Source organism: Fragaria vesca, linkage group LG7 (genome assembly GCF_000184155.1).
Source record: "Fragaria vesca subsp. vesca linkage group LG7, FraVesHawaii_1.0, whole genome shotgun sequence".
Lineage (NCBI taxonomy): Eukaryota > Viridiplantae > Streptophyta > Magnoliopsida > Rosales > Rosaceae > Fragaria > Fragaria vesca.
Window position 1 is genome coordinate 8,519,877 of NC_020497.1, and position 22,503 is coordinate 8,542,379.

Below are 22,503 nucleotides of genomic sequence, written 5' to 3' on the forward strand. Positions count from 1 at the left end.
TTTACCTCTTTGTGTTAAGTCACGTTTATAATTGTTACGCTATTAAGGTGATAGTTGCATGATTTCAAAGCATATCTTAATCGATTGCGCTGTGGTTGCGAAATAAGATGCGATGCAAAACTAGCTATTTCATGCTTATAACAAAAAATGAGCTCATGACATTTGGGAGATCAGGCCATTCTAATAGTGAGCTAGCAGTTCCTCATTGCTTTTTTTGGTGTTTGTGGTCATTCAATTCAAATCTGAAATAACTGAATTTTATTTTGTGATTCTGTAATGCTAGGTGGCCTGTGAATTTAGGGCGGGTTCATGTGATAGAGATTCCTAATCCACAGATACGATAAAGCTCAAAGTGATGCAAAATATGATCACCTCTGTTGTTGACCCATGCATACCCTAATCGAAAAGTATTAGGGAGAAGTTAGCTGAAACAGAAAATTTGAGAGGATGGCTTCTCCCAACAACATGGTTATTCTTTTTGTCGTCAAGCTCATGGTGATACTATCATGGTGGTACCATCTAGTTTCCAAGTGAACATAACTAGGATGGGCATGGATGCTATTCCGGTGAACGTCCGGCCATCGGACAAGGTCATGACTTTAAGAGAGGAGTTGCAAAGACGCCAAACTCAAAATCTCCCAACTAATTTTAAGATTCTCCTTGTGTATGACAGTTTTTATATGACACAACGTGATCATTTTTTTTGTAATAGAACTCAACTGAGGGTTTCAGCCAATGCTGTTAATAAAAAATAAAAAAAATCATTTACCTTCATACTAAGAATCCCATATTCTGTTTTCAAGCCAGCAATACCCTCCTGTAGTAGAAACAAGCAGCGAATATATGAACAGACAAGTAAAGGTATAAGGAAAAGACAAGTTACTATCCGTTACTATCCATGAACCTCTCCGAAAATATACAAAAAAAGAAGTCACTTAAGTGCACAAGCCAAGTCTCAAATTGATGAGAGAAGGGTTCCAGGAGACTCTGCTCTCATAGACCCATACTGTACTACATTAAATTATAGGCTCGCTACAATTCCAATGTATCACTGTTAAAAATCATTCATATATACATTCACTTTTGTTAATCTTAATCATGTTTAATAATATGCAGGGAACTACACCATCTTACCATATGACTTCTACGGCAAACAGATAAATTGCAGTGATACATTTCAACTTGTATCATGTAACTCTTTTGATAAAGAAGAAAGTTCATTGCAACTAGGAAACTGGGGCACATGTTCATGACATAAACAGTATCACATTTGAATCAAAGATTTTGGCAAACATACAACCTTTTCATAGCTGCCAGTGACTTGTGTGCAGATAGCTTAAACTTCAAAAATCAAGGAAAGGACTACGAGCCAGGAACATGAGTTACCTCGCCTTCTCCAAATATATGTCCGGAAGTCCACATAACTTGATCCCCCGAGTCTGGCCGATCAGGATCCATGGTATCCTTTTGTTTTTTTTAGCCAACACTACAAACACACAGAAGGAAAGCATTTCATAAGTTCATAACTGAGAGAATTGAGAGGAATATTGTTTTCTTATAGATAAGAAGTTTATAAAAAAAATGTTTTGGCATCTTGATCCAGTACAAGTGCTTGTTGTTGTATATTGATCCTTCATACTGCATCTTCAAGTCATGTTTTGTCGTAGATTTTTGGACCTCAGTACTTGTTCTTCAGGAACTGTGGCAGCTTTTGCAGATTAACCTTGTGGATTCCATCAGCCTTACCAATTTGGACTTCAAAAATAGGTAGCTGACTGGTTTCCCTAGAGTTCCAGATGTTAAGTATGAATGTTTAACAATTAAAAGCAGTATATCTGCTCATGATATTTCTTGTAGTTTACAGAAAAAATAATAAATTTCTTGTAGCCAGTTTTCAAATTGAAGAATCCCGACTTTACAGCAGTCACAATAAGTCAATAATAGTGTAGTCTATAGATATTATAGAGCTCACTGATTATTACAGGGTGCTCCAAGTGTTTTTCATGCTTAATAACGTATTGGTACAGGCAAACATGATTAATGTTACAGAGTTGACTGATTGATATATGTGCCTACTAGCTAGCTAGCCATGAAAACAGCTATAGTAGTGAAACAATCACATGAAGCTCATTAGTAGTGGGAAACACAATTAGTTTCAAATCTGTTAATGATTCTCAATTCAAGCAGGATATCCAAAATCACTATCTAGTGGGATCTCGAAGAATATGAAGTAAGGTCTGTAAGCACAACCATTTTTGTTGTAGTAAAAACTTATATACAAATCACTGCGACATTGCCAACATAAACCGAGGCTCTAGATCCAGCATATTTATCTAAAACACTACAGATCTCTAATTTTCTCATTTATGATGCTCCTGACAAAACAGAGATGCTATGATGCATGAGGAAACAATGGATCTATATATTTTTGAAATAGCAGAAGACTAAGAATCAAAAAAATGTTCACGAGCTTAATTAATTTGTACCTGAAAAAGGGAAGCTCAATAATCTACTGTTATACTAAAGATGAGCTCATTTGAATAAATCTCTGAGCTTCCTCAACGCGGCCGGATCGAGTAAGAAGTCCAATGAGTAGAGAGTATTGTTCTTGAGTCACCCTGATTTTATATCTCCGAGATATCAAATGGAAGATACGGCAAGCGTCATCAACAAATCCAGCTCGGTCACAAATAGATAGAACCACCTGGAAAGTGAAATTGTTTGGAGTCAAGTCTTTAGATCTCATCTGATCAAATAGACTAATAGCTTCTTGATACATCCCAGCATATCCATAAGCTTCTATGATTGCAGTCCGTGTCATTGAACCCTTGACTGGAATTGTATCGAAAAATGACTTTGCATGATCAATTGCTGCACAGCGCCCATACATTTTCACAAGTTCAGCAGAAACAAAAGGGACGGAGTCAAAATTCTTTTTCAAAACTTGTGCATGGATTTCCTTCCCAAGCTTCAAATTCTTTAGTCCCCCGCAAATAGCCAACATCCTTGACATTGCAACAGAATCTGGTCTGTGCTTTGACAAAAGCATTGACCTTATGACACCAAGTGCCCCATCTAGACACCCATTTTCGACAAGGGAATCTATCATGGCTGTCCACGTAATAACATTTCTCTGCTCCATTCCATCAAATAATCTTATAGAGTAGTCCAAGACGCCACACTTGGAGTACATCACCATTAAAGAAGAAACAATAGATACATTGGGCAAGAAGCAATTCTTCACAGCATAAGCATGAATCTCCTTCCCTCGTTTCAAATCCTTCAACTCTGCACAAACCGGAAGGGCAGTGGCAACCGTGACCACATCCGGCTTAAACCCTTCCTGCTGCATCCAAATGACCGACCTCAATGCCTGCTCCAGCCTCCCATTTGCAGCGTAACCCGACATCAAAGCAGTCCAACAAATTGCATTCCTCTCCACCGAACTATAAAACACCCGTCTTCCCATCTCCATGTCACCGCACTTACAATACATATCTATCAACGCAGACTGAACAAACGCCTGCCTCAAATAGCTCTTTGTCTTCACCACATAGGCATGCGCTTCCTGCCCAAGCTTTCGTGCTGAAAGCTCCCCAATCACCGGAAGCACACTCGTCAATATAACCGAATTCGGCATTATCCCTTCCTCCACCATTATCCTCAAATGCTGCAAAGCTTCCTTACGCAGCCTATTATGCGCAAACCCCGCAATCATAGCTCCCCACAAAACCACATCCCTCTCACCCACCTCCTCAAACACCAACCTCGCAAGCTTAATCTTCCCACATTTGAAATACATATCCACCAAACTCGTCCTCACAATCACACTCCCAATCAAACCATTCTTCACCAACAGCGCGTGCGTCTTCAAACCCTGCGAAAGAGCCGAGGCTCCCGCAAAGCTCTTGATCACATTCGAGAAGCTATACACATTCATCTCCACCCCAAGCTCCCTCATCTCCGAATACGTCTCCAGCACGTCCCGGTACCGCTTCCCTCCCGCAACCACCGTCCCTCTCAGCAACGCATTCCACGTGTACACATTCTTCCCAGGCATTTGATCAAACAGGTGGTGTGCATCATCAACCGCCCCGAAACTCGTGTACATGTTCACCAATTTCTGCCTCAGAAACTCGCTGCTTTCGAGTCCGTTGATCCAAATGTACTTGTGAATCTTCTTTCCGGTGTCGAGTGACCTGGTGCGGACACAGGCGGTGATGAGGTGGGAGAATGTGGTGGCGTTGACCGGGATGCCCTGCTGGTCAAGGTAGTCCAGAATCGTGAGAGCCTCGTTGAGCTTGTTTTGTGCGGCGAATCTTTGGATGTCCTTGTAGACGGCGCGTGGGTTCTTCGTGTGGAGCGGTAGTGACTCCGGGAACGCGTCGCGTTCTTCGAATGAGGGAGGCTTCCGGTGGCGGCGTGACAGAGCGTGGAGGTTGAAGGCGCGGTGGTGGGGGGTGTTGAGGTTGTCATAGTTGGTGGCGGTGGCCGGGAAGTGAAAATTTGGCGGGAAAGAGTGGATTTGGAGAAAGAGACTTGGTGAGGTTACTGATAAACCTTCCATGGCTTATCGGTAGTGGAAGTGAAGCGGTAGTGAAAACTGGTTTTGATTTTGACCCGAGGCTAAGGCCCAGATATTGATTTTTGGTACACAATTGGTCGTAGTGTGAACTTTTAACCCGGCCCAGCTCATCAGCCCGAATTTCAACTTTATAATCATATGCGGATGTGCTACTCGGATCAGTAGCTGCCTTTTACGTGTTACACGAAGGTTGAAGAAAGCTTCAATGTTCAGGTAACTCTTGTTTTGCTTCACCTCTATTGAATTTTACTGCGTTTGAGGAAATGCGAAAATCTGAGACTTTTACTATCACATAGTTTGAATTAGTTGCCTGTAATCGTCCTAGTACATGAACCCCTGGTTCTCAATTGTTAATTTTATAGCTCGTTTTGCTTTGCTAACTGTGGCTTTTGTGTGATTTAGGCAATGCATGATATTCTATATCATCGGCAAAACTTGAACAATAATGTCAGTGTACTTGTATGAATTTGGAAGTTGTTTTGGTGTGGGAAATGTTGCGCGTTTCCACTAACGTACTGCTTGGTTTGGATGTTTTGGTTTGCTGATAGTATGATCATAATTTGGAGTTCCCCGGACTAGTTCCTCGGACTTTTCTCGGTGAGTTGGTAGTTTTGAAGCTGTTTGATAGGGGCTAGGCTTGTGCTTCAGCCGAGTATATTAGTGGATTTGGAGAAGTTCGTAGTTTCCGGTGCAGTTATGAATTAGGGGTTTTGCTTTTGGAATATTTTTTCGGAAGTAGATTTAAGTATTCAGTCTCTTTCAAAAAAAAGTATTAACTCATTACTTTTTTTATAATTCTAGGTGCTTTTCTTTTATCAAGTTTGGCATCTCCTGCTATTCTAGCAATGAACTTGCTGCACATGCCAAAGACCTTTTTACAGGTTAGTTCTTTTGGTTTCTTGAAATCATTCTTTTTTTTTGGGTTGACAAGAATATTGATGATTTCTACTTTATGATCGGCTTTGTAATCATTTTTTCATTTCTGTTTCTGGGGTTAATTGAGAAAAATTACCTTTTTTATTTAAAATTTATATGTTGCCTCTCTTCTTGCTTGTCTGAATTATAATTTGGAAGGCCATCTACTGTAGTGGAGTTAATCGGAGAAATTATTTTTCTTTTATTCTTGAAGTGGTTAGCTCTGGTATACTTCCGGTGTACTTGGATCAGAAATTAATAATTGCTTGTAAAAAAGAAAAACAAAAAGTTCTGTATGCTTTTTGCTCCCTTTGAACATCTATTGTTCTCAGATTTTATCGTGTTATATAGAATATGGTGGTATTTTTTTTTTTTTGAAAAGAAATATGTGATATTTTACTGAATTTAGTTGGTATTTTTCCAGTTCGTTTGACATTAGGTTGCATTATATTATCTACTTTATGCTTCTTTCGTCTTCAGGTATGTCCTTGTTGAATCCTTTTCATTTTCATGTTTTTTCATGATTCAGCTAGGTAAGATATGTAATACTGTTCAGTATTTCAATTTAGCAGGTTAGAGAAAAGTTTGGACACTAAGTAGAAGCTTTCTTTGTAATGCTGACTACGTACAGCTCAGTTCGACCTTCTGTTCTATTGTACCTGTCCGCTTCCTAATATACTAGCTCTAGGCGCAGGTAGTTTACTTCTTCTTGTTTAGTTCATTTTTATGCACATTTCAGTTGTTGTGTGATTCTAAAGGAGTTTATCCATTCAGAACAGCATACGGCTAATTCTTCAGATGAATTGTTTGACTTGTCAATCATTTTCCTCCTCCCTAGACCTATTAGTTTGAGTTTACCAGATAAAACGTAGTAAAGGTTAACGAATATAAATTGTTTGTAATATCATCATGTCATTTACTTTTCTTCTGGTGTTGTTACGTATTACTTAGGAGAACGTTGCATGAACTTAGAGTCTGTAAGGTGGAAATATCCGAAGATTTTAGACATGTAAGCAGCATATAGCCATTTACACATTCAATCCGCTCAGATATGCACCAATGATGGTAAAAACTGAGTTTGGAAGGAGCACTTGTCTTTTCTACTTTGTTTGTATCATTCACTGCTGATATAAAATATAGAATCGCCCTGGCATTAAAAGTTTACTTTTTTCTTTCTTATGTGTTTGTAGTCAACTTGGCATATGGATACTGGTTGAAGGAGAAGTCTTATGCAGCAATAAATTGTTTGGTATGTTGGTATATGCTAATATCAGATTCTGCATCATACAAGAAATTAAAATTGCTTTGTTGTTTTGTGTACCAAATTTGGATTGGAGCAATTGTTTGCAGTGGCTTCAGCTTGGCCATAATATTGTTAAGTTTTGCTAGTTTAGGATTTGGGTTTGGTCTAATACAAAGGAGTCTAAGCATTCACTATTAGCTGTTTTCGCTTCTTTTTGGTTTGTCCACTGATGAACAGGTGGACGAAGTGGAGTTTCTTAGTGTTTGAATTTCCATGGACAACATTGTCAAATATATTGTGCACCGTACCATTCTTTAAATTAACGTTTGTGTTCTTATAACCAAACGAAAAAAGATAAATCAACACATTCTTTCAGGCACTGAAGTACTGCACTTTGTGTGCTCTATTGTGCATAGGTTCATTATATGTTTCTATTATCAAATAATTAACTTTTATTTGTCTCTATTTCCCCATAGTAGTAATCTCTGAATCAATATGTGGATTTGGATTCTTCGCAGTGCAGGTCTTGTTGATTCAATGATGTGGAAAAGGTTACTTCGGCCTGAGTTTGAAGTTTTCTGGTTCAACTCTGTTCTGAATCGAAGTTCAGAGTGGGGCGTAACTATTAAAAACTTGTTTGACGCAATGGCGGATCCAGGATTTAAACATGGGGTGGGCTTCAAATTTGGCCGAAGGCCAAAAAAAATTTTGTTGTATACCCATGCAAAGTATAGGAGCTCAAGCATACGTTAATTACGAGTCTTTGAAAGAAATGAAAATAGGCATCAATGAAAGTAGAAGAAAATTTTAAAAATAAGAGACAAATTAGAAAACCTAATAAGAATAGACTGAAATCCAATATTTCATCGGATTCTATATAGGAAAAAGAAGATTAGAAAATTTATATTCAAAGAATTTTAGAGATTTAAGCAGGATAAGACTATAAAACTAGAAGGATAAGAAGAAGAATTGAAGAGTAGAGATGTAGTCGCATACAGAGGAAGATGAGATGCGTAAAAGTATGAAAGTTAGGTGGGCTTGAATGCACGAAAAAGATATATATCTAATAAAAAAAACATAATACACTTAGTTTTTTTTTCAATCCCAAAAACCTTGGTTGGGCTTGAGCCCCACCAACCTCTGCACTGCCTCCGCCCCTGGTTTGACGTACACTCAATCTTATATGCGGCTTTTTAATTTGTATCTAATCTCGAAATGAAGATCTTAAATTTCATTTGAGCATGCTTTCGTTTTTACTCTATAGGTGTTTGCTTAATTGCATCTCAGTATCTACGATATAGTTTGAGCTCTGGTGCCAGCAGTCCATTTTGAAATAAGTGTCTTCCTTTGTTTTTTCATTATTCATAGGTTTTGTCCACAAGAAGTTAGTCTTGTTCATAGCTTCTTTAGGGAGATCATTTCTCTAGGTGGGAGAGAAAAGTGATTCTGCATTCTTTATATATAGGGAAAATGCCCATTTAGTCAAACTTAGGGTTTTATTAGCCCATTCCAATGAAAAAGTTTAATATAACCCATCTCAATGATTTTGATGTAAAAGACAACATTACCCTCCATATCATAACTACTCTCATCTCTTTCTCTTTTCCATTGTCCAACCTCTCTCTCTTTTTCCGATCTGGTTTCTCTCTCTCTCTCTCTCTCTCTCTCTCTCTCTCTCTCTCTCTCTCCCCCAAATCATAACTAATAATTACAGCGACACCGTTCACCGGTGGAACCAAACGAGTGAGGAGGCGCTCTGCTCCTTGAGCAAGGCGTCGATCTCTTTCGAGACTATATCGATTTTCATCACCAAATCCACGATGTGCTTGTCGACTGAGTCTTGCGGCAGATCCGAATCCTCCACTACCGTAGTCCCCGCTATCAAGGTCATCTTTGGTGAAGATGGACCGAGTCGGATCTGGAGGGAAGTGATGAGGTGGGTAGACTATGTGTTGATTACAAATTAGGTCATGTGTTGATTACCTCAACCTGAGGCGATCCTACCTGGCTCTTCGCCGCCCAAGCCGAAGTGATCTTTGGAGATCCTGCTCCGGCTTCTTCCTCCACCGGCGACGGTCCGGTGATGGAAGACGATTCACATACGATAATGATTCAGTGGTGAGAGAGATTAGTTCATGTGGTGATGATGATTTAGTGGTAAGCAATTGAGAATGATGATGATTGGAGGAAATCAAGTTGTTACTTTGGAATTGGATCGATGTCTGTGATTATTTTCACGGCTGAGATGACGCCAGAGTCCTTCAGCTTGACACGAAACGCCGACGAAGTCGAGCCTCCCTATGTCAAAAGGCTTGTGATGTTCTCATATTTTTTCATCGGTCTCTTTTTTTCTTTTTTGAATTCTTCAGTTCGGTTCTTTAATAAGCTTGTATGTTTGTTTAAAATGTGATTATATTGTTCCATTGTTTTCTCGTAATTGAGTCACTGGAGGTTAGTAATTGAGTTACTAAAGGTCAGTAACTGATTATTGGGTGTCAGTAACCAAGATTATTGGGGGTCAGTAACCGATTATTGGGGGTCAGTAACTGATTATTGGGTGTCAGTAACCGATTATTGAGGGTCAGTAACCAAGATTATTAGGGGTCAGTAACTGAAAACTAAGTGATTACTGGGTGTCAGTAACTGAAAACTAAGTGATTACTAGGTGTCAGTAACTGAAAACTAAAAGTTATTGGGGTTCAGTAACTGGTTACTAGGGGTTAGTAATTGGTTACTGGGTGTCAGTAATTAATCAATAACTGGTTACTAGGGGTTAGTAACTGGTTATTATGGGTCATTAACTGGTCAGTAACTGATTATTGGGGGTCAGTAACTGATTACAAGGGAAAATCCGGTGACTGGAATCCGACGGTTGGGGAAATTCCGGTGACCGGAATCCGGCGGTCGGTGACCGGAGTCCGGTGTCCGGCGGCTGGTGACCGGAGTCCGAGGTTCCAGCCAAGTCTTTTCATGTTGAAGAGATGGGGGCAAAATAGTTTTAAAATAATATGGTTTGTTAAGACTTTAATAAAGATTTGTGCATTTGGGCATAAAAATAGTTACCTTATATTGGAATGGGCTAATGCAAAAGATTATCATTGGAATGGGAAATAAGAGGTTTGAATTAGTACTAAATGGACATGTTATTAGCTTTCCTTAACGATTTATTCATAAACATATATTTCACTTCAGCACTACCCCCGCTCATTGCTTGCTGCATACCCTCTATTCCTGGTGAGTCTGGCTCTTGAAGAAAGAGAGTATTTACATTTTGATGGTTGCTACCGGCTCATGTCCTTACTGCTTTGAATCTTACACTACAAGAAGAAAGGCTTTAGCCGACGAAAATAAAAATACCAGGCCGACGAATTATTTTTTCGTCGGCTAAAGTCCACGTTAGCTGACAAAATTTTCATTCGTCGGTTTATTTACATTTTCGTCGGCTATGGTCAACTTTAGCCGACGAACTTTTAATTTCGTCGGCTAAAGTATAGTATAGCCGACGAAATTTTTTTTCGTCGGCCAAAGTTTTCCTTAGTAGACAAAAAAAAATCTCGTCGGCTATTATCGAGAAAAGTCGTCGACTATTATTTCGTCAGCTAAAAGAAAAACAATAAAATGTTGTATAACTTGCTTAGTAGGTTTTAAACAAATACAAAAATCTACATATAAGCAAAATTAACAAAAATCTCGTGAAATAAGATGTGTTCAGAATGGTGAAATATGACTATGGTTCAAAAATCACGTAAATCAGGTAACGTCTCTGATGTAGAACAGTCGAAACTCGGTATGCTGCAGATTTGGCGTTCGGTGTCCGATTGACTATTGTGATACCTTTCCGGAAGCGTAACGGTCCTACGAGTCAAACTCATCGCTATACCATGACATATGGGCCTTTTTGGCCATCCGAGTCCGTTTAGGGCTTCAAAATGCAGTTTTCTTATTTCTGATTAGAGTTGACCGTTTTGATCGAGCCCTTAACGTTGTCGGATCCAGTTGAATTTTTTACCATAGACATCTTTCATCATAATGATCATATCTGATGGTCGAATTTTGGTTTTTGAATTTTAGTCATCAGAATTACAACATGTCTACTAATGTTGTATAACTTGTTTAGTAGGTTATACAACTTTGTGAATCAACTCTACATAGGAAGCAAAATTATCAAAAATCTCGTGAAATAAGATGTGCTCAAAATGGTGAAATACGGCTATGGTTCAAAAATCACGGAAACCGGGTAAGGCCTCGGTGCCGATAGTAGCGGTCAACCCTATTTACTATTATTATCCCCTATGGGGAGCCTTATTGCCAGAAGGTAAATGTCTACAATTTTTATATGGGTCATTGCGTCTCATCTACGTGAGAGTTTTTTGTGTGGAAGGTTTGACCAAACTATGTAATATAGAGGGAGATATGAGCGTTTTCGTGTGATAAGTGACGATGGATTAGGGTTGACCGTTTCGATCAAGCCCTTAACGTTGTCGGATCCAATTGAATTTTTTACCATAGACATCTTTTGTCATAATGTTCATATCTAATGGTCGAATTTTGGTTTGTGAATTTTAGTCATCGGAATCACAACGTGTCTACTAATGTTGTATAACTTGTTTAGTAAGTTATACAACTTTGTGAACCAACTCTACATAGGAAGCAAAATTATCAAAAATCTCATGAAATAAGATGTGTTCAAAATGATGAAATACGGCTATATTTCAAAAATCACGTAAATCGGGTAACGTCTCGGTGCCGATAGTAGCGGTCAACCCTATTTACCGTTATTATTCCCTATAGGGAGCCCTATCGTCGGAAGGTAAATGTCTCAAAATTTTTATATAGGCGATTGCGTCTCATCTACGTGAAAGTTTTTCGTGTGGAAGGTTTGACCAAACTATGTAATATAGAGGGAGATATGAGCGTTTTCGTGAATTTATAGACTTTAGCCGACGAGATATTAAAACAGTCGTCGGCTAAGGTCAAAATTGTTTTGGCGGTAAACCAAATTTGGAGGAAAATTTTCAAATGACTTTGGCCGACGAAAATAATTGAAAAGTCGTCGGCTAAAGTTGAAAACAAATTTGGTGGCAAACCAAATTTGAGGGAAAATTTTCAAAGGACTTAAACCGACGAAAATATATGATTTCGTCGGCTATTGTCAAAATTTTTTGGCGGTCAACCAAAATTTTAAAAATTTTCAAAGGAGTTTAGCCGACGAAAATTAAGAATTTCGTTGGGTAAAGTTTTTTATATAGGAGTTTTACCGGAGGTGGATAATAAGAAGTCAGAAAATCAGAAAAAGTTATTGTTTCGCCTGCCGGATTTTCTTCTCGGCCTAGCTCCGTCGTCAAGCCACCGGAGACCGCCACACTTGTACTCAAAAGCTTCGTCGTCGTCTCTACTTCATTGCTGGACAGGTGGTCCATCGAGTGGCGTCCGCCGTGAGGATAAATCGAGCTCCAAAACTCCGCCGGTTCGGATTCGGTGTCGATCAAATTTCTCTTTCCTCAGGTCACCATTTGGTGAGTTATATATATGGATAAGTTGAGTTTGATTAGTACTACATTCCCCTAGAATTTGGTAGCTCGATTCGGTGTGTGTGAGGAGAATCGAAGATTTGAAGTTTTTAGGGTTTAAAATTGGGGATTTTTATATTTTGATTCAATTGACCTGTTTAAGCTTAGAATTGGGCTTGGACTTCTTCTAGAAAGTTGTTCGAAATGTTGAGAGGAAGATTCTGTCAAATTTTAGTGGTGATTGGAGGTGGTCGAAAGTTTCTGCAGTTTTTTTTTTCAAAAACCAGCAACTTTAGCCGACGATATTTAAATAATTCAGCCGACGATATTTAAATACTTTAGCCGAAGAATTATGACTATATTTCGTCGGCTATAGTTATTTTTTAATTTTTTATTACATACTTTAGCCGACGAATATCGTCATCGGCTAAAGTCTCAGACTATGGTCGACGAAACATTTAAGATATTCGTCGGCTAAAGTCCCAGATAATAGCCGACGACGTCTTCTGTCGTCGGCTAAATAGTGGACAATAGCCGACGACGATTTCTAGTTTCGTCGGCTAAAGTCATCGCCGACGACCCTTTCCCGACGAAACTATAGCCGACGAAGGCTCGTCGGCTAAGATCTTAGCCGACGAATTAAGCTAACAGGCCGACGAAACTTTTTCGTCGGCTAAAGTGATTGTCCTGGTAGTGTTACGCCTCTTGTTGAATTAAACTATGTTCAATACTAATTGATTCTCATGCTAACAGATAATGCTTGAGTCCAATTTTGATCTTACAACAGCACCCAACAAAAATGAATGAAAAATGAACAAGATTTACTCCATATATATATGAGGGCAGATATATGTTTTCATTTTGTTCATCAACAAAATTGACAAATCAATACGTCTCCCTCCCCCTTGTAGTTTGAAAATTAAAAACACAACAATGCCACAGAATCTACATCTCATTACTAAAGAGAATAGAAAGCCAATACCTGCCGTCTCCGCCCGTCTGAGTTTCTTCTCTTGGCTGACAGAGCAGAGCTGGACAACTAACGGGCCGAAGTACGTATAGAACAACATTATTTTGTACCTTTTCTGTTAATGTGACAAACGAGCTGAACTCAGACTCGACTCAGACTCGGACAAGAAATCTAACTCGACTGGGATTCCTTGTTCTGCGCAACCTAGGGTTTGATTGTTTGAAGGAAATTTGCCTATATATAAGTATATAACTACATCTCTCTCACGGTTTACGCATCTGCCGCAGTACTCAGATTAGAATCCTTAATCTTCTGAGTAAAATAACCTAGAAGGCACAAAGACGATCGATCGATGGAAGAACATGGCGAGCTTCCACCCGAGATTATTGATGATATTCTTTTAAGGCTACCAGCCAAGTCCTTATGCCGCTTCAAGTGTGTATCAAAACCATGGAAAGCCCTGATATCTGATCATGATTTTGTTATCAAGCACATCAATAGAGCCACTGAGAACAAAGATGTATTCCTCCAAAGAAGAAGAGTGATATTTACCGACTCCGCAGATAAGGGTCTATACACTATGGACCTGGACGAGTTCCTCAAAAATCATAATCATGTCGGTGATATTGGTGACGATTATGATGCAGATGAACAAGTAGCTGCGACTGAGCTCGATTATATTTACCGTGAGCAGCCAAGTGTTCGAGTTTCGTTCTTCCATTCCTGTGATGGTCTAATTCTCCTCGAGTTATCTAATGCAGAGTTATATTTGGTTAACCCTGCAACAAGTGAATCCAAGCATCTACCAAAACCACGACAAGATCGTGACTTGTCTGCCAATTATAATTATCACCTATATGGGTTTGGTTTTGATTCCTCCACTTCTCAGTACCAGTTGGTTCGGGGAGACATCTTTGTACCTGATGAAAACCTTCATCGGATAGGAACTGTGATAAGTGTCTTTAACTTCGAAGCTGATTCCTGGCGACATATACCAGGATTATCGCATGGTTACTTTCCTGCAAGTTCACAGTTGCATCGAAACGAAAATGGGGTCCTGTTGCATGGTCGTTTCCATTGGTTGATGGCGCCCTTCGCCAGAGTCCAAGGAGATGAAGAATACGTGATTTTAGTTTTCAATCCAACGATGATTGATGAGACTCGAGAAATTCAACTACCGCTTGAATTATCCGGTGGCAGTCAATTGGTAAAAGTAGGGGCCTTCAGAGAGTGGCTATGCATAACATTTGCGACAGAAGAGCCCCATGATGTAGAAACATATACCGAGTTTTGGGTCATGAAGGAATATGGAGTGAGGGAGTCGTGGACTAAAATGAGGGTCTCCATTCCTTATACCGAGTTATACCACTCTGGTTTCTGGACTGAATCTCATGATTTGATGTTTTCTGGAGAACGGTTACTTCTGTACAATTTTGATGAAGAAGATCCTCAAATCCGAAAGTTATCAGTTCGTGAAACTGGCAGAGTTGGTAGAGTTGGCGTATACATTGAGAGCCTTGTCTCAGTTAGGGATCTCAACATCATGAGAATACAAACATAGATACACAGGAGACGTTGAGAAGAGCAATCCGCTCGATCAATCAGGCTCTCTTCTTATTCTTCTTTCTTTTTTGCATTATCAATCTCTCTGATTATTTAGCTGGGGGATTCTGCGTTCTTTTACTAAGTTTGTTACCTCAGTAACAATTGATTTAATTTGAGATGAATAACAAGAAATACATTATGATATCTCCTCAAGTGATAGAAATTAGACTAGAGTTGGACTCTTTATGAGAGAGAACAACTGCAGTTCTAGTCTATATATAAACGTGAGTTTTTCCCTGCTCTTCCCGCTTTTACATGGTTGTTCACATGGTTGTTCATTCCCATTTATCAAGTAATATATATAAAGTCCAGATTTAGATATCACATCCTTAAACTCTTTAAATAAGGATGTATTTTGTTATAACATATATTTTGACAATCAAAACCACCAAATCTCTAGCTACTTACTCACATATGAATCCTACAAAAAATTAGCCAAAATGAAAAATGTTTAACAATTAATTTGATTAGCACAATATTTGTTTTAATTTTATCTAAAGGTCTACAATTGTTTACATCAATTTAAATGACCAAATGATTATGGAATTAGTTGAAATTTTGTAGTCATGTTTCTTACATATGAATCTAGAGGATCAACGGTCACTACCAGGACAAACACTTTAGCCGACGAAGCTAAAGTTTCGTCGGCCTGTTAGCTTAATTCGTCGGCTAAGATCATAGCCGACGAGCCTTCGTCGGCTATGGTTTCGTCGGGAAAAGATCATCGGCGATGACTTTAGCCGACGACACTAGTAGACGTCGTCGGCTATTATCTGGGACAATAGCCGACGAATATCTTAAATATTTCGTCGACCATATATAGTCTGAGACTTTAGCCGACGACAATATTCGTCAGCTAAAGTATGTAATAAAAAATTTAAAAAATAACTATAGCCGACAAAATATAGTCTGTTTCGTCGGCTAAACCTTATAAAAAAATTAAAAAATATTATAGCCGACGAATATCTTCGGCTAAAATATTTAAATATCGTCGGCTAAAGTTGCTGGTTTTTGAAGAAAAAAAACTGCAGAAACTTTCGGCCACCTCCAATCACTACCAAAATTTGATAGAATCTTCTTCTCAACATTTCGAACAACTTTCTAGAAGAAGTCCAAGCCCAATTCTAAGCCTAAACAAGTCAATTGAATCAAAATATAAAAATCCCCAATTTTAAACCCTAAAAACTTCAAATCTTCGATTTTCCTCACACACACCGAATCGAGCTACCAAATTCTAGGGGAATGTAGTACATACTAATCAAACTCAACTTATCCATATATAGAACTCACCAAATAGTGACCTGAGGAAAGAGAAATTTGATCCACACCGAATCCGAACCGGCGGATCGGAGTTTTGGAGCTCGATTTATCCCTCACGGCGGCGCCACTCGATGCACCACCTGTTCAGCAATGAAGTAGAGACGACGACGAAGCTTTTGGGACAAGTGTGGCGGTCTCCGATGGCTTGACGGCGGAGCTAGGCCGAGAAGAAAATCCGGCAGGCGAAACAGTAACTTTTTTTGATTTTCTGACTTCTTACCATCCATCTCCGGTAAAACTCCTATATAAAGAACTTTACTCGACGAAATTCTTAATTTTCGTTGGCTAAACTCTGAAAATTTTGGTTGACTCCCAAATTTTTTTTGATAATAGCCGACGAAATCATATATTTTCGTCGGTTTAAGTTCTTTGAAAATTTTCCCCCAAATTTGGTTTGCCGCCAAATTTTTTTTCGACTTTAGCCGACGACTTTTCATATATTTTGGTCGGCTAAAGTCATTTGAAAATTTTCCTCCAAATTTGGTTTACCGCCAAACAATTTTTTACCTTAGCTGACGACTTTTTTAATATCTCGTCGGCTAAAGTCTATAAATTCACGGAAACGCTCATATCTCCCTCTATATTACGTAGTTTGGTCAAACATTCCACACGAAAAACTTTCACGTAGATGAGACGCAACCGCCTATATAAAAATTTTGAGACATTTACCTTCCGACGATAGGGTTCTCCATAGGGAATAATAACGGTAAATAGGGTTGACCGCTACTATCGGCACCGAGACGTTACCCGATTTACGTGATTTTTGAACCATAGCCGTATTTCACCATTCTGAACACATCTTATTTAACGAGATTTTTGATAATTTTGCTTTCTATGTAGAGTTGGTTCACAAAATTGTATAACCTACTAAACAAGTTATACAACATTAGTAGACATGTTGTGATTCCGATGACTAAAATTCACAAACCAAAATTCGACAGTCAGATATCATCATTATGACGAAAGATGTCTATGGTAAAAAATTCAACTGGATCCGACAACGTTAAGGGCTCGATCGAAACTGTCAACCATAATCCATCGTCACTTATCACACGAAAACGCTCATATCTCCCTATATATTACATAGTTTGGTCAAATCTTCCACACGAAAAACTCTCACGTAGATGAGACGCAATGACCCATATAAAAATTTTGAGACATTTACCTTCCGAAGATAGGGCTCCCCATAGAGAATAATAACAGTAATAGGGTTGACCGCTACTATCGGCACCGAGATGTTACTCGGTTTACGTGATTTTTGAACCATACCCGTATTTCACCATTCTGAACACATCTTATTTCACAAGATTTTTGATAATTTTGCATCCTATGTAGAGTTGGTTCACAAAAGTTTATAACCTACTAAACAAGTTATACAACATTAGTAGACACGTTGTGATTTCGATGACTAAAATTCAAAAACCAAAATTCGACCATCAGATATGATCATTGTGACGAAAGATGTCTATGGTAAAAAATTCAACTGGATTCGACAACGTTAAGGGCTCGATCGAAACGGTCAACTCTAATCAGAAATAAGAAAACTACATTTTAAAGCCCTAAACGGACTCGGATGGCCAAAAAGGCCCATATGTCATGGCAAAGCGATGAGTTTGACTCGTAGGGCCGTTACGCTTCCGAAAATATATCACAATAGTCAATCGGACATCGAACGCCAAATCTGTAGCATACCGGGTTTTGACTGTTTTACATCAGAGACGTTACCCGATTTATGTGATTTTTGAACCACAGCCGTATTTCACCATTTTGAACACATCTTATTTCACGATATTTTTGTTAATTTTGCTTCTATGTAGACTTGGTTCACAAATTTTTTCTCCCGTTTTTTTTTCCCAGATGAGCTGTTGTCCAGATCTGCAAATATAAGGCACTTTAGAGTAAGGAGGTCCTCTTTAGATCCTCCCTCAATATATATATATATAAGAGAAACAGTAGAAGATTATCCCCTCTCATAATTGTCACTACCAGGACAAGCACTTTAGCCGACAAAAAGGTTTCGTCGGCCTGTTAGCTTAATTCGTCGGCTAAGATCTTAGCCGAAGAGCCTTTGTCGGCTATAGTTTCGGCGGGAAAGGGTCGTCGGCGATGACTTTAGCCGACGAAACTAGAAGACGTCGTCGGCTATTGTCCCAGAATTAAGCCGACAAATATTTTAAATGTATCGTCGACCTTAGTTTGAGACTTTAGCCGACGAAATATTTAAGATATTCATCGGCTAACTTATGTAATAAAAAATTAAAAAATTAAAAAAATAACTATAGCCGACGAAATATAGTCTGTTTCGTCGGCTTTAGAAGAATTTAGCCGACGAAACATACCATAATTCGTCGGCTAAACCTTATAAAAAAAAGTAAAAATACTATAGCCGACGAATATCTTACATGTTTCGTCGGCTATAAGTCTATTCCAGTAAAAAAAAAAACCCAAAATTTCTAAATTACCATTCCAAGCAACTTGCAAAATACACCAAAATAATTCCATATAATCAACAACAAACACATAAAACTATATAATTGATCAACTACACAACATATAGATTGTCTAAATCAATATCCGATTCTGGACACTGCTACGGAGGAGGTTGCGGTGGCTGAGGTAGCGAGGGGGGAGCTTGAAGGAGGCTTTGACCTTGAGGAGCTTGCCGGAGGCGACGAGCTTCTTCAGGTTGAGAAGCAGAAGCTTCCTGAAGCTCTGAGGCAACTGCTTGTGCTTCTCCTCCATGAATTTGGTGATGGCGTACTGGCTTGAACCAATCCTCTCATTCAGCGCCACAATCGCCTCCGTAATCATCTGCAAAACGACTGCGTAGTACGTACTCAGTTTTCCGATCAAACTTAAAACAAGGAAAAAACGGTAAAATCACAGTAAAAAAATTCACGTACCTCGGAGAAGGGAGGGTGAACTGGCGGTGCTCGCTTGGCCTTGACGACGGCGGTTTCAGCGGCCATGATAATCGGAAAAGCAGTTAGGAATCGGAAAAAGCGGGTCTGGTCGGGTTTAGGCGGTTTTGAATTTTGGGAAGGAGAAAATGGTGTGATGTGAGATGAGGGAGGTGGGGAATGGGGGTGTTTATATTGAGGTGGATAGTGAGCGCTGATTGGTGGAAACTAGAGTGACGCGGATCGGGGTCTGGGGGTGGGGTTGGATTATGGGGCCGTTGGATTAAATGGTAATCCACGGCTGGAAATGATTATATACCCTATAATTTTAACCTATGAAATTCGTCGGCTAAACCTGTGAATATCGTCGGTTAAAGTAATGAAATTCGTCGGCTATAGTACTTTTTATTTAATATTTTCAATTTATTTGTTTTATTTTATTTTATTAACTATAGCCGACGAATTTTCAATAATGTCGTCGGCTATAGTACTTTTTATACATTCGGCACATTGTGATTGTGATGATCAAACTTGAGAAATGAAAATCCGACCGTCATATCTGACCATCATGATAAAATACATGTTTGGGAAAAAATTCAACTTGATCCGACAAGGTTAAGGGCTTGATCCGGACGGTCAATCACGTAAGTCAAACCCCTAAACGCACGAAAAATGTCATTTGACCGTTTAAATTACGTATTTTGGCTGGACCTTCAACTGAAAATAGTTTCAAATCGATAAGGCGCAACAAGTCGTATAAAATTTTTACGGAAAATAACCACCGAAGATAGGGCTACCCATAGGGAGAAAGAATGAAAAATTGCATTGACCGCAACTATCGGCACCGAGACTTTACCGGAATATTGTGATTTTTCAACCGTAGACGTATTTCACCATTTTGGTCATATCTTATTTCACGACTTTTTTGTGTTTGAAGGTTCTACGTATAGTTTGTTTTTGAAATGAAACATTTACTTAACACTTGGTAAACAAGTTATACAACATTAGTAGGCATGTTGTGATTGTGATGATCAAGCTTGAGAAACTAAAATCTGACAGTCAGATTCTGACCATCATGACAAAATACATGTATGGGAAAAAATTCAACTTGATCTGACAAGGTTAAGGGCTTGATCCGGACGGTCAATCTCGTAAGTCAAACCCCTAAACGCACGGAAAAAGTCATTGGACCGTCTAAATTACGTATTTTGGCCGGACCTTCTACTGAAAATAGTTTCAAATCGATGAGACACAACAAGTCATATATTAGGGTATTCGTCGGCTAAGGTTTAGGGTTTAGCCGACGAAATATTAGGGTATTCGTCGGCTAACCACATCTTAGCCGACGAATTATGACTTATTTCGTTCAAATAAGATGGTTTTAGCCGACGAAATATACTATAATTATATATTTCGTCGGCTAAACTTTTATATAGACGTCGGCTAAAGTTCACAGACTAAAGCCGACGAAAAAATTTCTTTAGCCGACGAAATTCATAGCCAACGAAGGAAAATTTCGTCGGCTAAAGTCCACGTGAGCCGACGAAAAAATAATTCGTCGGCCGGGTTTTTTTTATTTTCGTCAGCTAAAGTCTTTTTTCTGGTAGTGTGTGTAGTTCTCGTTCTGCGATAGACGACTCATATTATGGACTCTAGTAAGTTCATGCTTTATTCATTCATGTATATTGACTTTAGATGGGATCCGGTTCCTCTAAAGTTAGAATTGTGTGAATTTATTAAATTTCATAAATTTGTGTCTCTTTATTTAATCGATGTTTTAAAATGCTAAGGCGTAGCTTTGAAGCATAAGGCGCAAGCCTTTCGTTTTTTTTTTTAGATATGTTCCGCAGTTTCTACAACAATTAGAACCAAAACTAGGGCATTGAACTTTCAAAAAGAAGAAAAAAAATTCTTTGTTTTAAATGTACTTAACTAATTGTGAAATTAACTAATTAAGTTCTCAAAGTGAACATTATCTCAAAACTACACCTTCTGAAAAATGATCATGATTTATAGTATTCGTGTTATGTTGGAAAATGGAACCACAACATGCGAAAATTCTGCTGTACCGACCGGCATGCTATGCCGGTCGGTTTTCCACCGCACGATCTCCCCCCTACCCCACCCCCCACCCCCCTGTTGAACGGCACAGATCCGGACGGTATGCTATACCGTCCGGTACAACAGCTTTTCCCCCACATGTCATACTTATATATAACTTGTTTAGTGAGTTATATATAAGTATACATCTTTATAAACCAACGATATCTAGCAAATAAATTTTGAAACATCGGCCGTAGGATGTGATCAATATAATGAAATACGGCTATGGTAGAGAAATCACATATTTTTGATGACGTTTGGACCCAAATCAAAGCGGTCAACCTTATTTACATTTGTGCTTCCTTATGGAGAGCCTTATTGTGGAAATATAAACTTCCCCAAATTTTTATACAGGTTGTTGCATGTCATATATATGAGAGTGTGTGGATGGAAGAATCAACCGAAATAAGTCACAAAGAGGTAGGTAAGAGCGTTTTCGTGTAATAAGTGACGTTAATTTAGGGTTGACTACGTTGATCTAGATCTAAACGTTATCGAAAATAGGTGAATTTTTTTTCATAGACATATTTTAGTATGCTTATCATATCAAACGATCGAATTTTTATCTTGTGAATTTCAGTCATTGAAACCACAACACATCTATTAATGTGGTATAACTTGTTGGTTATATGTAAGTGTACATTTGTATGAACCAACTATATCTAGCAAATATAATTGTGAAATATTAGCCGTAGGATGTGATTTATATAGTGAAATACGACTAGGGTAAATAAATCACAAATTTTTAGTAAGGATTTGATCTTAATCCACGCGGTCAACCATATTTATGCTTGTGCTTCCCTATAGGAAGCCATATTGTCGGAAGGTAAACTTCACTATAAGCTACTACATCTCATATATGTGAAAGTCTGTAGGTAGAAGAATCGACCAAATTTTTCGAGTATCGATCTATTTTATTAGATTTTAATAACTGATGAAGAATAAAGTGTAGAGACAAAAAGATAGCAAGAGAGTCATCTTATTCATTGATAGGAGCCCTTTATATAGGGAATTACACAATACCAATATGGTAAGGATATGAATACATAGATCTAGTCTAACTACATATCCTATTGGCATAAGGCCAAGGCACACATAGAGAATATCCTAGAACACTCCCCCTTGTGCCGCGCGCTGATATGCCGATGGTGCTGATCTGTTGCCTCGTCAAAAACCTCGTCAAGTCACAAAAACCCTGTGGGAGAAAAACTGAACCTTGATCGTAGGAGAAAAGAGTACAACGNAACCCTTCACATTTGATAGTGACATGTATGTATGTGCTAGACTCCCCCTGAAGTTCGCACCTCCCCCTGATCTTTACATCAATCATAGGGCTCTTCCTGATTCTTACT

General features: G+C 38.7%; 2 protein-coding genes and 1 pseudogene across 2 annotated transcripts; 2 read left to right on the forward strand and 1 right to left on the reverse strand.

The window, feature by feature from the left end:
- Positions 1-1,439: 1,439 nt before the first annotated feature.
- LOC101299430 (pentatricopeptide repeat-containing protein At1g71460, chloroplastic-like) lies at positions 1,440-4,567 on the reverse strand. The gene is made up of 3 exons (XM_004308479.1): positions 2,487-4,567; positions 1,607-1,784; positions 1,440-1,486 (listed from the first exon to the last, which is right to left on the reverse strand). Exon 1 carries the CDS (start codon positions 4,565-4,567, stop codon positions 2,516-2,518), a length of 2,052 nt encoding a protein of 683 aa, XP_004308527.1. The 3' UTR covers positions 1,440-1,486; positions 1,607-1,784; positions 2,487-2,515.
- Positions 4,568-4,990: 423 nt separating this feature from the next.
- Positions 4,991-7,010, forward strand: LOC101299717 (annotated as a pseudogene).
- A 6,565-nt stretch (positions 7,011-13,575) lies between these two features.
- Positions 13,576-14,784, forward strand: LOC101300005 (F-box/kelch-repeat protein At3g06240-like). Its single transcript, XM_004308480.1, has one exon. The coding sequence runs from the start codon at positions 13,576-13,578 to the stop codon at positions 14,782-14,784; it is 1,209 nt and encodes a 402-aa protein (XP_004308528.1).
- The last annotated feature ends 7,719 nt before the right edge of the window (positions 14,785-22,503 follow it).

Excerpts from the sequence above, each read along its gene's own strand:
- LOC101300005 (XM_004308480.1), top strand. The coding sequence starts at position 13,576 with ATGGAAGAACATGGCGAGCTTCCACCCGAGATTATTGATGATATTCTT.
- LOC101299430 (XM_004308479.1), bottom strand. The coding sequence starts at position 4,567 with ATGGAAGGTTTATCAGTAACCTCACCAAGTCTCTTTCTCCAAATCCAC.